Source organism: Papio anubis, chromosome 1 (assembly GCF_008728515.1).
Source record: "Papio anubis isolate 15944 chromosome 1, Panubis1.0, whole genome shotgun sequence".
NCBI lineage: Eukaryota > Metazoa > Chordata > Mammalia > Primates > Cercopithecidae > Papio > Papio anubis.
In genome coordinates this window covers 59733716-59750152 of record NC_044976.1, presented here as the reverse complement: position 1 = coordinate 59750152, position 16437 = coordinate 59733716, and the positions used below count along the sequence as shown (strand labels likewise).

General features: G+C 40.2%; 1 protein-coding gene across 5 annotated transcripts in view; it reads right to left on the bottom strand.

The window, feature by feature from the left end:
* Positions 1–16437, bottom strand: part of NFIA (nuclear factor I A) — a 384448-nt gene that overhangs the window by 95067 nt on the left and 272944 nt on the right. For all 5 annotated transcript variants that reach the window (XM_017961996.3, XM_017962000.3, XM_017961995.3 and 2 more), the window contains one exon: positions 11153–11280. In XM_017961996.3, the coding sequence (XP_017817485.1) occupies positions 11153–11280 (128 nt within the window). The remainder of the gene's footprint in view (positions 1–11152; positions 11281–16437) is intronic.

Genomic DNA, 16437 nt, shown 5'->3' with positions numbered 1-16437 from the left:
TACTTGGTGTGCCGTTCAGGAATCCATCAGGAAACAGTTCCTGATTCACTCTGTCGACGTGAGCATTTCTCGTAATCTTCTAGGATGTAATTCACCCAGCATTTCAAAATGGGTGCCATGTCTCTGATTAATTGATGAGTTTATGATGTATCTAAAATCCTTGGATGGACAGAGCTGGATAAATAAGCATTATTGTAATCCTCTGCTGAGCAGAAAGCAATTGGGATGTGCACAGCCTCATGAGAAACTGCTGCACAGCAGCGTGCTGCACACACTATTGATTGACTCCTGGGATCTGCACGGACCAAGGACTTCTTTCTTCCCTCTCTCCCCAATTCCCCATGTAAAAGCCTCTTATTCCGGGGTGTTAAAAAACTACTTTATTAGAAACATTGATGGCCAAAACCCACAGAACTTTATTTCCATATAAACTGATGGTGCTGTATTTGGTTATTTCACATTTAAAGAGAATCATCAGTATGTAGGAAAAATATAAGACCCTATGAGAGAGGGAAATAAGTCTGCAAACAGTAATATTAGTGGTATCACTTTTTTTGCAAATTAAATGAATGTATATGTACACACACATATATATTTATATGTGTATGTATGCATAGAGCTTAGAACAATGGCCCATAGTAAGTGCTCAATAAACATCAGTTATTGCTATTACTTATAAAACACTTATATATATAAAATTTCAGCAGCAGTGACAAAATACAAGCCAATTTATATTTACTGTTAATCAACTTGTCTTGAGTCTATAAAATAGCTACATTGCGTTCATACAATAGAGCTGAGGAAGTAAGATCACTGAAATATTTTCATCTTTATATCTGTGGTTAAAACTACCTTCAATTTAAGTTCTATAAATATTTAAATAATGCTAGATATAGGAAAACACAGTATACTCTTAGGTAAGTCTGACCTATTATCTATCTATTGATGATCGATCTGTCTGTCTTTATTCTCTTTCTTTTCTCCTCTTCCAACTATACTTTCTGGTTATTTTACCCTCTGGTGAATTTAATCTCCATTCAGATTAATTTTGTTCCCTCTAAGTAAATTATTTGCTTGTATTCTACCCAATTTATTATCTACAAACCCCTGTTTCAGGCAGAAGATTTGGGTCCATGAGTATAGAATGATAAACTATATTTTTGTGCATGCACTTCTTGAGGACTTCCTAGTATGTCAGCTCTCTAGGTGCTTCTTAGAGATGCAGTAAGATTAGACTCTTGATATTATGAAAGTAAGGAAACGGGCCAGTATTCACTGCTGCTCCTTTAACGATGAAATGGCTGATGCACCGGCTATTTCAAGCAGGCACAGCAGAGGACTGTGGTCTAAGTCACTGACTAAACTCCTCACCCATATGAAGCTTGCTGTACTCTACTTCTTATATATTACAGCCATTGGGTACTTATTCAACCAGTTACCCTTCCTTCCTTCACTGGGCTGTAAGCTCTTTCAAGGCAAGTTCTGTTTTGCTTATTTTCATATTTCTTCTATCATTTTTGTGCAGTGCTTTGCATATAATAGATGCAGAGGTATAAAATATGTTATCAAATAAATTTCACAGTATCTTAAATTCATAAAGTTTAGGGTTTTCAAAGTACCCCCTAAAAAGGATATACAGTATTTCTTCAGCATTTTGATTTATTAAATATACTTTGCATATATTAAAAATATGTATAGTACCCTGCACAATACTTTTACACACAGCTGATGCTTAATAAATGGTAGCTCTTGTTCTTAACATCTCATTTGATCTTTCCAAAGCTATGAGTTAGGAAGGCAAGGCTGTTTTATTGTCCTCAATGTTTACCCAAGAGGAAATGAAAATTCAGAGAAATAGTTTGCTACAATTCTCAGGCTTGCTCACGGCAGAATGCGAGAATGACTAATTTTTAAAATTCTTAATTTGTACTTTTTCCTCTTTATAATACATTCGATTTCTCATTTATCATCTCCCTCCACAGCAAGCCTATGAAGACTGCTGTGGCTGGAATGAAATATGATTTAATGTTCCTCCTTACAGTATGCGCCACCCAAGCCATACCATGAGTTGGCCACCTGAGCCATGGGGGCTGTACTGAGGATGGTGACAGGCACAGGGAGGAGGATTTCACATATAAACCTAATGTATACACTGCATCTCCTTCTTCCTCCCCTTCTAGAATATTTACACAGCTTCATTTTCAAACATGAAATTAAAAATTTGGAGATTTGGGTAATTTATTTATTCAGACAAGACCAGCTGAAATGCAGCATCTGTTTTCCTGAGAGATTCTGCATTCACAAAATTGTACATCTGGGTTCTCTGATGCAAGTGGAGCAACGCTCATTCGTTCGACAAACGCATATATCACTCTGCTTCTGAGCGCTTGATCATACTCGAAGGACAAAGTGAGACGTGTGTGATCTCCATCTTATTACTTACTTATTTATTAAACAAATACTGATTGATGGCTACTAAGTCGCCAGGTACTAGAGGCTTCAGGAATCCAAACAATTTTTTGGATTATGCTTTATCATATATGTATATAACACATACACAGAGTATATGTGTGTGTCTGTGTGTGTGAGAAGAATATTTCTTTTCCTCTAATAGGTAACCTTTTGGACTCCAATTACAAGGAACTGTTTTAGGCCCTTTTCTGACATTAAGAAAAAAATCGCCTTGATAAAGAAGGCAAGGGATTTTTGAAGGGTGGGTACAGTGCTCATTTTGTAATACAGCTTTCCTGTCATAACCCTTATTTGGGTGAAATTTCTCTGATAAAGAAGGGTTCATAAGGAAGAGGCTCATTGTCACTGTACCAATGTCGCCTGGTATACCAGACTCTAATGAGCAGCTGCCAATATGAGAAGAGATCACAGAAGAGGATGTGGTCCCAGATGATGCTTTCCTACTGCTCCATAAATGCAGAAGAAAAGCCAAGACATCGATCCCATGACAATGTTCTGTAGCAGTGACTATTCCTCCTCCAGCAGGAGATGATGGGAGATTTAATCATTTTCTCTAATATATGCTAGTGCAGTGGAGTATCCATGATCAATGCACTATTGTTACCAGTCGCTGCCTTTTTACTGGCACTGATAATGGGGTTTCCTCTGTGTCTCAGCTAGAAGTCTAAGTTGGTAGACTTCCTCCACTCTTACAATTGATAAATGACTGTTGGCAGTCAAATTAGGACCAGCAGAGTTGGGAATCCAAGTGAACCTAATATGTGATATTTAAAATTACAATGACTAACATAAGTCTGCAAAATTCAACTATGCTGCCAGTAGTTGTGACACTGGCCCCTAGTTCTGAATGTCCTAGGTTGCTGACTGACCAGATGTTGACTGAAACATTCTTTGACAGATGCCTTTAAACAATTTTTTAAAACTATGTTTCTTAGTAATTGTGATAGGAACAGAGAACATGTTATTAAAGTACTTAATTTTTTTTTTTTTTTGAGATGGGAGTTTTGTTCTTGTCACCCAGACTGGAGTGCAATGGCACAATCCTGATTCACTGCAACCTCTGCCTCCTGGGTTCAAGTGATTCTCCTGCCTCAGCCTCCCTAGTAGCTGGGATTATATGAGGGCGCCACCATGGCCAGCTAATTTTTGTTTTTAGCAGAGATGGGGTTTCACCATGTTGGCCAGGCAGGTCTCACACTCCTGACCTCAAGTGATCTGCCCACCTCGGCCTCCCAAAGTGCTGGGATTACAGGCATGAGCTACTGTGCCTGGCTTGCCTGGCTTAAAGTACTTAATTTTGACCTTCAAAAATGAGAACAACTTACTCTTTGTGGAGAAATGTATCTCTAAAAGTATTTATAAAAATACAACTAAGTTTACTACTTAACAAATTTGACTTCAAAACTTTAACTGAACTGTTTTGAAACTTCCAGCATTTTGGTGGATGTAACTGTGTCTGTTAATTGTTTTACAATCCCAGTATAATTGAAGGCATTTGGAATTTTGAATGTTTTTCTACACGAGAAAATGTAAGTAGCCTCTTATGCATATATTTAAAACACAGTACTGAACTTCAGTGAAAAGTATTATAATTTCATGTTTTTTCACAATAAAAAAATTTGCTTTACTTTTCAGGTCTGCCAAAACTTACTGATATGTCGGTACTTAATGCAGATGTGGTCTCCAATCTGCATGTGGTGCAACGCAGTCATCCATGCAGCCCACTGGACCCCTGGTATAAATCGTTAACTTTGGGGACAAATATAACCTGAGAAAGGTTCACAGAACAGTCACCGAGCTGTCTTTCAACTTAGGAAGGAGACTTAAATTTATATATACTAACAATCAAAAGACTGAGAGACAAGTCTCACTTTCAAGTGAGACATGAACATTTCTCAGTCTGATGCCATCTAAATCCAGTTTAACTGCCACCTTTTAAGAAAACTGTCCCTTATTCTCTAGGCAGATTTAACAGCTCTCTTCTTTTACTCCTGTGACACTTAACCCTGTCTGCTTTCAACTACCCTCAGCTGGGTAAGCCTGGCTGCCCCAATAATCCCAATGATGGTATTTCACGTGATTAGAGAATATTAACTTTCACAAAGGACTTTCGACTTCATTACCTCATCTGTCATAACTTTGTGACAGAGACGGAGCAGAAGGAAAAGTTCCCACCTTACAGGTAGTGACTGACACGAGGAAATTCAGAGGTTTGCCCTTGGAGACAGGGACTTGCTGGAGTCCTCTCTGTATCTACTCTAGTATACTGCATACAGTCAGCACTTAATAAGGATTCAACAACTTGGCTTGACTTTAATGATAATGATTAGATGACCAGTCATTCCTTTTCATGCAGCAGACCCTAAACTGGAGGAATATGAGACAGAGAAAGAGACAAGAGAATTGTTTTTCTTATAGTGAGGTATCTAGAGTCACCCAGAATCCAATCTTCTCTAATCTGTTTGAAAATAGGCTAGAATTCTACCTATCTAGACTTGTTTTAAAGAAAACCTACTGTAACAGAGACAGAAAGTTGGGGAGCATGACATTTAAAGTTAAGGTGGCTTCCAGACAAGTACTGAGTGGGGAGAACCCACCTAAAGGACAAAAAAGCAGCCTAAATCAGTGCTTTGCAAACCGTAACACACATAAGCATCACCAGGAGATCTTGTTAAAATTCTGTTGGTCTAGGCGGGGCCTGAGATTCTGTTTTTCTGTTTGTTTCTCTTTTCTTTTGGGACAGGGTCTTACTCTATTGCTCAGGCTGGAGTGCAATGGCACAATCATAGCTCACTGTAACCTTGAGTTCCTGGGCTCAAGCAAGGCTCCTGCCTCAGCCTCCCAAGTAGCTAGGACGACAGGCACATGCCACTATGCGTTGCTAATTTTAAAAATGTTTTTGCAGAGACAGGGTCCTGCTGTGTTACTTAGGCTGATCTCAAGCTCCTGGCCTCAAGCAATCCTCCCACCTTGGGCCCTCAAAGTGCTGGGATTATGGTGTAAGCCACCACGCCTGGCCAGGGTTCTCTATTTTTAGTAAACCCCAGGTGATGCCATGTTGCAGGTCCTCAGACCACACTTTAATAGCAAGGGTCTGAAGTGTCTCATATGGGTTCTCCTTACACTTGGATAACAGAAAATTTGGTATGGAAATCTGAATTTTTCACAGGTAAGTCAGGGAGGTTGTCTATACTACATAAAATGTTCTACAAAGAATTCACTATTGAGATTCTTAATATAGAGCTAATACTAAACAACGAACTTAAAAATAATACAGAATTATTTTATATTTTATTTTTTAAAAGGTTTGATTCACTTAAAGGAACACACTTTCAGGTGAGGGATACTTGTAATAAAGTCAATGCACTGCTGCTCATCAATGGGGTCCTTGGCTGAGCCTAAGCAATTGTTCTGCTTACGAATTGCTAGTAATTGGATTTGACTGAAAGCCTGCAAATTGAAAAATGTAGTAAACACCAATTCTGAGAGTATTCTTGGTAGCAAATTCTGCTTTCAAGTTTATTGAAAGCACCCCAGATTCTCTGCTTTATCGCTTCATTCATTCAATCAATATTTATTGAATACCTATTATGTGCTAGACATTGTTATGGATGTTAGAGATACAACAATGGAAAAGACAGACTAAGTCCCACTGTTCATGGAGTATATATCCTAGAGAGAGAAAAGAGACAATAATAGCAGAGAGATGCCCTGGCGTGGTGGGCTCACACCAGTAATCCCAGCACTCTGGGAGGCTGAGGCAGGAGGATCTCTTGAGGCCAGGAGTTTGAGACTAGCCTGGCCAATATGATGAAACCCCGTCTCTACTAAAAATGCAAAAATTAGCCAGGCATGGTGGTGTGCACTTGTAGTCCCACCTGCTCAGGAGGCTGAGGCAAGAGAATCACCTGAACCCGGGAGGTGGAGTTTGCAATGAGCTGAGATCGCGCCACTGCACTCCAGCCTGGGCGACAGGGTGAGACTCTGTCTCAAAAGAAAAAAAAAAAATAGTAGATGCAGATGTAAAGAAAGCAAAATAGGGTTATGAGTTATAGGATGATGGAGGGAGGGTCAGCAGCTATTTTAGATCACTGAGGGCCTGTCTGATGAGCTACTATTTGAACAAAGACCTAACTGCTGAGGGTTATTTGATTTTATAAATGAAAATGATAGTTTACTTCGTTAAAAGTTAATACTCTTTGCTTATATATTGTGTCCTATGTATATTTAATAACCTATATTTCTTCTCTTGATTAAGTTGTATGACAAGGCTTTGGGATAAGGAAAATCGAATATTTTTCAGGTCTCTCTGATGAGTTATTTATTGTTTCTTATTTTATATATATATATATATATATATATTTTTTTTTTTTTTTTTTTTACGGAGTTTCCCTCTTGTTACCCAGGCTGGAGTGCAATGGCACGATCTCAGCTCACCGCAACCTCCACCTCCTGGGTTCAAGCAATTCTCCCATCTCAGCCTCCCGAGTAGCTGAGATTACAGGCATGCAGCACCACACCCGGCTAATTTTGTATTTTTGGTAGAGATGGGGTTTCTCCATGTTGATCAGGCTGGTCTCAAACTCCCAACCTCAGGTGAACCGTCCACCTTGGCTTCCCAAAGTGCTGGGATTACAGGCGTGAGCCATCATGCCCGGTCTTATAACGTTTTAACTGAAGTACCAGTCCAGGACATGAGACCCTAAAATGCTGCTCTAATTGTTTATGGTAAAAGAGGTTATTGAGTATAGAAGATAGACTATGAAGTCAGATTTGGTTTCACATATGGATTTTGGATCCACAGATTTACTATCTGTGTGGGCTTGGGCAAGTCATGTGACCTTTTATGAGTCTCAGTTTTTATCTCTATAGAGGTAGGATCATTATATCTTGCATATTTTAAAGGAGGTTAATTTTTTAAAAACCTGGTACACAGTAGGTACTCAATTGTCACTAGAATTTTTCCACACATTTGAAAGCAACATGCAGAGTCTGACCCAATGTGGGCGCTGTCTATTGGTTTCCTTCCTGTTTATCTGCATTATCAATTTCTCGGTAATTCTTCATTTGTACAGATAAACAAGAGTTGATGGTATGCGCATTTGTGCTTGATAGAATTTCATAGGACTTGTTTCATCAATTCACGATTTGCTTTAAAGTTTCGTATCTAACCCAGGTTTGAGATAACTGGGAAGTGAAACTAAGTACGAGGGACAAATGCAGCATTGTTAGAGAAGCAAAAGTCATTCTGAAGTTGTCTGATGTTTTTAAACTAACATCATCTTTAATCTCCTATGCCCTTCTTCCCAGATAATAAGAGCTGTGCACTAAAAGTGCTGAGATAAACTAATGGGGAACAGGATACTACAAAAGACATTTGAAAGAGCCCATGTAATTTACTGCATGTCTGGTTTGTTTTACTTTCCATAATCTTCCTGTTGCTCTAGGAAATTTGTCTCTTCTGGCAACCTTTGGCCCTCTTTTGGCCAGGGAGTCCTGAAAAAGCATCTGAAGGCAGGTAAATGGATACCAAAGCGTTCTGAGTGAGGAGCAGGTACAGGCCTTGCTTCACATCTGAGGCATATACACAGTATCCTTAGTACTTGTGTGAGAGAATTATCCCAAATGTAGGAAACCAAGAAACTGCCCGTACATTCAGATATACATAACTCCCAACATATTTCTGAAAGTAATTTACATGTGGACCACTAAAAGCCTCCTACTCAATTAACTGTACCCCTGGGGAAAAGCTGTGCAGGCCTGCGTAAGTGTGGGAACAACATAAAGGTGTCCTCTGTGCCAAAAAGGGGATTGGGCTTTATGGAAAATCCCCAAAAAGGACCATCTGGCAGCATAAATTATCCATTTTAAATGGCTGGTGTGAGTTAATGACACCAAAGTCACCATGAACATGTGCAACATCCTTCAGTTGAGTTTTAATGTCCCCTCAGGCCTTGTTGCAATTATGACTTTCTGCGCTGAGTATGGCCAAATGTAATTTATCCACTGTCCTCTATCACTCCCTCTAAACATATACCATGAAACTGCATTTTTCTGTAATGAAACGGGGATAGAGAATGGAGAGTCAGTCCAGGAATATAATTGTGAGGGATTCTCTAAGAATATATATATGTACACACACACACACACACACACACACACACACACACACACACACCCCTCTTACCAAAAAGGATTCAGCCATTAAACTTTAGTTGTTTAATGACTACAAAGGATTCAGGTATTCAAATGTTAAAATTTATGATCGTTTGAATCATAATGTACAGATAGGAATAGGAATTGCTCTGAATAAGAGTCGCTAGGTCAAAATACTCTATAATAATCAATCAACCTCTACAGCCCCCAATGTACACAGAGGAAGTAAACGTAAGGACCTAGAGCTCAGCCTTATGATGGGGGAGCTCTGAGTACCTCAACCTAATAAAGCAGCTTCAATATGCGCAAAAATGCATCTACACAATAATCAAGCACAAATGTACCAAACCTGTATGTTTAATTCTGATTTTCACTGAAGCAGGTAAATTGGCTAGGGCTCTAATTAGCCTTTGAAAAAGGGTTCAAAGAAGTTTTACATCTTTTAATTTTTTAATAGCACATACACTTTTCATTGGCACCATACAGAGGTCACGCTGACGATGCAGGTAGTGGCAGTGAGAGTCAGCATTTTCCTGCTCATTTAGGACTGGGACTATTTCTTAGGCACTTCAGGCGAACTGATGTGAACACAAATGCGGAGAAAAGATGATGTGTGACCTTCATAGAAGAACCACCACACCTTGAGTGCTGTGGTTGGTACTAATTGGAAACAGAAGGCACGGAAGACTAACACCACCATCTCCGTGCTTCCCGTATCACCGTATAATGATCTGCTTATGTGTTCGTTTCCCACCTCTGATTGTGAATTCCTTGAGAGCAGGGGCCATAACCTTCCCATCTATCCTTGAGTTCCCAGAACCTGGAATAGTGCTTCATATAGAGAAAGTCCCCAGTGAAGACTATCCAATGAGTGAATGAATGAGAGACTACACAGAAGCAAAGCAACGAGACGTTTCTGCATTTTAACAGCAGGGGCAAGATAAAAGACACAGCCAATGGGCCTGAGGTGTTTTTGTTTTGTGTTTAATTATGATACAGTAAAATTACCTTGAGCATGAAGGTATGTACTTCTGTGAATGTTAATGCTTGTCTAGATTACTGTCACCACCACAATCAGGATGCAGAATGGTTCTATCGCCCCAGCATTTTCCCTGTGCTACACGTTCAGAGTCACATCCCCTGAGCATTGTCTTTTGAAAAAAAAAATTCAGGGAGGAGACAAGGGAGCTAAGATTTGTGGATGAAGAGCTTGGTTCAGAAATTTTCTTGGTGTTCGTCTGTACTTGCAGGGAATTACTCTGAAGCAAAGGCTGGGAAGGATGGCCAGAGAACCATTTTTTCATACTTACTCTATGCTAGGCAGTAGCTATGCTAGGAAATAGCTATTAGTACTGTCAGATTATAAAAAGGGAGACACAGGCTCAGAGAGGCTAGGTAACTTGCCCACAATCACACAGTCAGCAGGAGTTGAAGCCAGGTTGACACTCCAGCTGTCTGATTTCAAGGCACATACTCTATCCTTTATACCCATATTCAGGAAGTCATTGGAGAAGATTCCCTCTAATCCACATGTTAGACATCGGTAAGGGTTTCAAAAAGTTTTTGCGATCAGATTTATTCATATTACTCCCAAGACTCCAGAGCCAAGATTAGACTACCCCAGGAGATTAGACCAGCAGTCATCATTTGTTTAGTTTAGTACAGATGAGAATAAAGAGAGTTGTTCCATTTAAACAGAAAAACAATCATGATGATATCCAGTAATAGGAAAAATACTGCAAAGTGTCCTTATCATATAGAAATCTGAGTCTAAACTGTAGGGCAAGGAACTCATTCTTCTTTCGAATGTTACCAATCCTGCTGAAAAAGTTGACAGATTTTTATTAGGATGAAAAGATAATTTTTAAAACTAAACCAAAAGATAGTATAAACACAAAAACAATTGAGAGGCCGAGGTGGGTGAATCACAAGGTCAGGAGTTCGAGACCACCCTGGCCAACATGGTGAAAACCCATCTCTATTAAAAATACAAAAATTGACCAGCTTGGCCAACATGGTGAAACCCCATCTCTAATAAAAATACAAAAAATTAGCCGGGCGTGGTGGCGGGTGCCTGTAATCCCAGCTACTTGGGAGGCTGAGGCAGGAGAATTGCTTGAACCAGGGAGAAGGAGGTTGCAGTGAGCCAAGATCATGCCACTGCACTCCAGCCCGGGTGACAGGGAGAGACTCCGTCTCAAAAAAAAAAAAAAAAAAAAAAACCAAAGCAAACAAAAAAACCCAAAAGCAAATCAAACGCTGAATTGTGGTGTAGGGGAAAATATGTAAGAGTAGAAAATCATATACCATCTCACCAGTCTTGCATTTCAGTTGAATTACTACCGCTTTGCACAGCCATCCTTTTATGAATGTGGCAGCTGGGTTACAATACAAACAAGTGTTCATCCTGAAAAACTGAACTACCTTGAGCTTGCTTTCTTCACTTTTATGCATGGCATGGGAGCCCACACGTATTTTCAGTTTCGCAGTGTTAGCCACATGCCCGTGCCCCCACTCTGCTTACCTGGCTCCACTTCATGCCATCCACTTGACTGGCTGCCACTTCCCGGGGAGCGCCCTTGGCCTGTATAAAATGGCTCCTCACCAGGACTGTCCATTTCATCCTCCACAGACTTGAGGCGCTTTGTGGAGCTGAAATAACAAATGGGTGCATGTTTAAAAGCAATCGAAACCACCTTTCTCTTGGACACTGCACTTCTGGTTGAAAGAAAGCCAAGGGAGGAAGCAACTGGGTGACTTAGCGTAGTTCTAGGACTCCTTTTTTAACTTCTGTTCAGTCTGGTGAGTCACTGGATGTAGAACGAAGTCTTGGGTCTGTGTTGTTCCAAGTGTCTGAGTTTGATTTTTTATTGTCAATCAAGTTGCCGCTGCTGCCACATCTTGTTCCTGTTTCCTTTGAGGAATGACTGGCTGGCTCTAGCCTCTGTCTCCACCTGGAAGTGTTGGGAGTAAAGCCACATATTTCCTATCTCTGCAGGTGGTGGCTGGGGCCTGGCCATCGGCAATGAACCTGGGCATCAATTTAATCCCTGCTGGAACCCCAGAAAGGGTAAGAAGCAGGGTTCATGATCCTTCAAGAAAAGCTTGGATTGGGCTGGGCATGGTGGCTCAAGCCTGTAATCTCAGGACTTTGGGAGGCCGAGGCAGGCTGATCACACTTGAGGCCAGGAGTTTGAGACCATCCTGGCCAACATGGTGAAATCCTATCTCTACTAAAAATGCAAAAATTAGCCAGGCGTGGTGGCAGGCACCTGTAATCCCAGCTACTTGGGAGACTGAGGCAGGAGAAGCGCTTGAACCCAGAGGTGGAGGTTACAGTGAGCTGAGATCGCGCCACTGCACTCAAGCCTGGGCAACAGAGTAAGACTCTGTCTCAACAAAAAAAAAAAAAAAAAAAGCAAAAAAAGTAAAGAAAAGAAAAAGAAAAGTTTGGATTGCTTTTTTTTTTTCTTTTGCCACATTTTCCCACCTTCCACTTGGGAGTTGTTCATTCAAAAAAACATTTACTGCAGAGCTAGTCCAGGTCCTGCTCTAAAAGCTAGAAACAAATCAGTGAACAAAACAAATAAAAAGGAAGGAAGAAGGCGTGCATTGTCCCCTGAGAACAAGAGACATAAAAAAAGAGTGGCCCAATGACTTTTATGTGCTTTCTCTATACAGAGATTATCAAAACAAAGTTTTATTCCATCAGGGTAGGGATTTTCGGTTTTTGGAGAGGTATGGTCAAGAAACTTCCAGAATATATCTCATTTTTTCCAGTTGAGGGACTGAATATTCTCCCCAGTTTGAGGCTTCAGGAGTGAAAACGTAATGAAATACTGCCTGTTGCTATGCTTGCTGTAGTTGTTTTAATTGAATGCTACAAAATCAGGAAGTTTGCAGGGGTGATAAAACTGTCTAATCTACCCATATTAGGATGAGTAGATTTCATACCTAGTGGGAACGCTTGTTGGGAAATTTCTTCTTCATGTTTCAGGGGACAGAATTTTTTGTATGTTTCATTCATGAAATACCTACTGGGCGCATCCTACATGCCAGGTGCTGTGCAAAGTGCTGAGATACAGAGATGAGTCAGACATGGAGACAGGCAAACAAAACTGTGCCAAAGAGAAATATAGGAGTTATGATGCAACCACACACAGGGTACAGTGGGTCACACAATGGAGAAAGTGATGAGTCAGGGGTTCGGGAAAGGCTTCCTGGAGGAAATGGCTCCTGAGCTATCTTCAAGAGTGTCAAGGAGACAGGGAAGAATGAAGGAAAGGGCAGAGGCAGGGCTGCTATTCAGCTGATGTACCACTCAGACAGCCATTTGGTATTAAAAATATTATCAATGGGCAAACTGTCATTGTCTCAAAGTCCATACATTTCTTCCAACCTTGCCTCTCCTTCTTTGTCCCAGACACCCTCACAGTCCGAAATCTAAAGGGTTAACGTCTTGCAGATCAGGAGAATTCCAGGACCTAGCCAAAGACAGCCCTGCAAGCAGGGCAGTGTCTGTTCTAATTGGCATGCTCCTGTCACACAGGTTATCAGAGATGTCGAACATAACCCCCAGAAGGGAGGAGCCTATCAGGAAGAAGACACATCGTGAGTGAAGTGTGATATGTTCGGAGAACTGTCAGCTGTGTAGGATGGCTGAGGTGGGGAAGAAGGGACACAGCGAGTGAGAAGGGTGGAGGTTACAGAAGATACTGCATGTCTGGACTTTCTCCTATAAGCAATGTAGACTCCCCGAAATAGTCTAAACAGGGAATGACAGGGGAGTTATATTTTAGAAAAGTGACTTTGGTAACTGCGCAGATGACAGATTTAGAAAGGCAAAGGGGAAAACAGGAAAATAGAGCCTAGGGCAGGGAGACAGTTAAGCTATTGCGGCAATCTGAATGAAAGAATGAATGTGGAGGGCCAATTTATGGCAAGAAATTCTAATTATTAATGTTGGCATTCCAGTATTCTTAGCCATTAAGTTCTATTCTCATTAAAGCCAGACCACAGGAAAGCAACATAACTGTGCCATGGTAGCTTAGTACTCAAAGGAAATGCCTTTAATAGCTTATTTAATGTTCTTTGCTTGGCTTTCCTTGAAAGTTCAATGAAAAATGGCCACTGAAGAACTCTTCTATATTTTATGTAAAACTACATCTAATGGGAGTCCTTTATAAGAGGATATACACAGAGAATTCCTTACAAAACATAACCAGAAAAATATGGTCTCTTTGAACAAATTTATCTTATTTCCTTTTATTAGAAATGCAAACTATATAACCCTTTTTGCCTTGGCAACCAGGAAGCTCAGGGTTAAACTTGAGGCATAACTCTTGGTTCAGGTTCCTGCTATAACAATTTGTTCCACATAGTTTCTGGCCTCTTTCTACATGTAATATTACCTGTTGTTTTAAAATTGAAAGCCACTTGAAATCATCTTGGAAACAGAAAGAATACATGTTAGAAAAAAATAAACATTTCTCTGAAGTACTCTGGCAAATAAAATGAGAAGCCTATACGTTCTGATGGGGCTGTAAGATTTTCAGGGAAAATTACCATATGCTTTTTAATCTCTAGTGCCTACCACAGTGCCTGGCTAACAGAAGACACTAAAAATCTGCTGAATTAGGCTATTGACTTAGAAACAGCCATACGAATACATGCGACATGGATTCATCCAAGTATCATAATTCAATTAGATCTAGCCCCAAAGGTCAACTCCATTGTCCATCGTTCCCCCATTGTTGATACTTTTCTGAGTCTTTAAAGGTTTTGATTTCCTTGGCATTTTCTAACAAAATGCAAATACCGCAAGCTAGTATTATTGAAAGAGTCTATAGTTATCAGCTGATGTCTTAGTTTGAAAGCAAGGACTTTCAGAAGTTGACAAAAGAGGGCTGGACATGGTGGCTCACACCTGTAATTCCAACACTTTGGGAGGCCAAGGCAGGAGGATCACTTGAGGCCAGGAATTCAGCAACTACCCTGGGCAATATAGTGACACCTTGTCTTTACGAAAAAAAAAATTTTTTTAAAATCAGACATGTGTGGTGGCAGATGCCTACAGTCCCAGCTACTTCAAAGGCTGAGGCAGGAGAATCTCTTGAGCTCAGGACTTCGAGGCTGCAGTGAGTTATGATCACTGCACTCACCCTGGGTAATAGAAAGAGACTCTGTCTCTACTGGAGAAAAAAAAAAAGATAAACATCTGGAGGGTATAGGTACAGCATGGAAAAGAGGAAAAGATCAGGAATGAAGCAAGTTAGGAAGCACAGGTGGAGGCTTCCGAGACAAGTTTACTCTGACTTCACAAACTTTTGACAGCTGGTTTATCTTGATAAAGTTTTTTGGAATAAAAAATGTATTTTCTCCCAATTTTTACACTGTTCTTTCTATGATTTTGAAGATGTTTACCCTGAAGGGGTACAGAACTTACAGTGAGTACCACTGCATCACATCTATCTACCTACCTATCTATCTATTGAAATGAATCAGTCATTGATTTTGGTTTCTTGCCCTTTCTAACATACTCATTCTATTTTCCCAGAAACACTTGAGGGAAGCAGGAAAGTATCTGTAAGATCTACACAAAAAGTGAGGATGAATATTTTCCTAAGGAGTGATGCACTATCTCTTCTTGTGTGTGGAATTTTTTCTCGTATTTCTAGCAATTATATCTAAAAAATAGGTAAAAGTATTACCTTAATTCCAAATATCTTAATTCCTACTGTGTGTAAGGCCTAGAAGTCTTACTTAGCATTCCTAAGACTGCGAAATGCCTTAACTTTCCTGAGTGTTCATAGGACCCTGAACTGAAAATTCCCACTTACTTCTCAGTCTCTACCACTAGATTGTGAAGCTCCTTATTTGACTTTACACCCATGGTGCCAAGGACGGTATCTTACTAAAGTAAGATAGTAAGTTTCTTACTAATAGTGTTCGCTGCTCAATGGGAAGTGTTAGACGCTGTCACTCAAGGGACTCACCGTCCAGATGCGGAGGCTGCACACGTGCAGGCCGCAAAGATGGTAAGAATAACTCAAGACGGCAAACACTAAGTGCCAGGGAGGAGTAGAGATGCTAGAAACTCCTTTTTTAGGACCTCATATTCTATTGTTCCTCACAAAAAGAGTCAGCCCTATTCTCAAGAGGATTCTGAGTGAAAAGAGCACATTTTTAAAGTTCCAACAGACCTGAGTGTGAATAGAGACTCCTCTATTCACTAGGACTGTGACTTTGGGCAAGTGACTTAACTTCTCTGAGCTTTGTGTTGCTCCACTGTTTAAATGGCGACACTGTGTATATTGTAAAATTACTGTGAAGAATAAATCAGAACAGGCATACAACTCACCTAATATGGTGCCTGCCACAGAGAAAATGATCCATTAATATTGGCACAGCAGGAAGACATACTGATTGGTGAACATTTCTATATATAAATCTGAGATATTCTTCTGGGCACACTTTCTAACCTGTACATCGTTAATTCTGCTGAATCTATGTATTTAAAGAATTTAAAAAATCATCCTAGGAAGAGCCTAATGAGAGTAAAACAAACATATTACCAGGTTATTAACTACTGATGCAGGCTATAATTAGCTCCTTATCAGGGTTAGTTATTTACAGAATATGAGAACGACACTGGCCTTTTAAATGACATTCATAATGAGCTTTCCTCTCAGAGAGTCACAAAAGATAATAAAACATAGCTGGAGAATTGTGTGAAAACGTAAAAAGCGGGGAACACTGTTTGGGAGGTGTATGGTACATGTACAGCACACACATGAAAAACAAACAGCC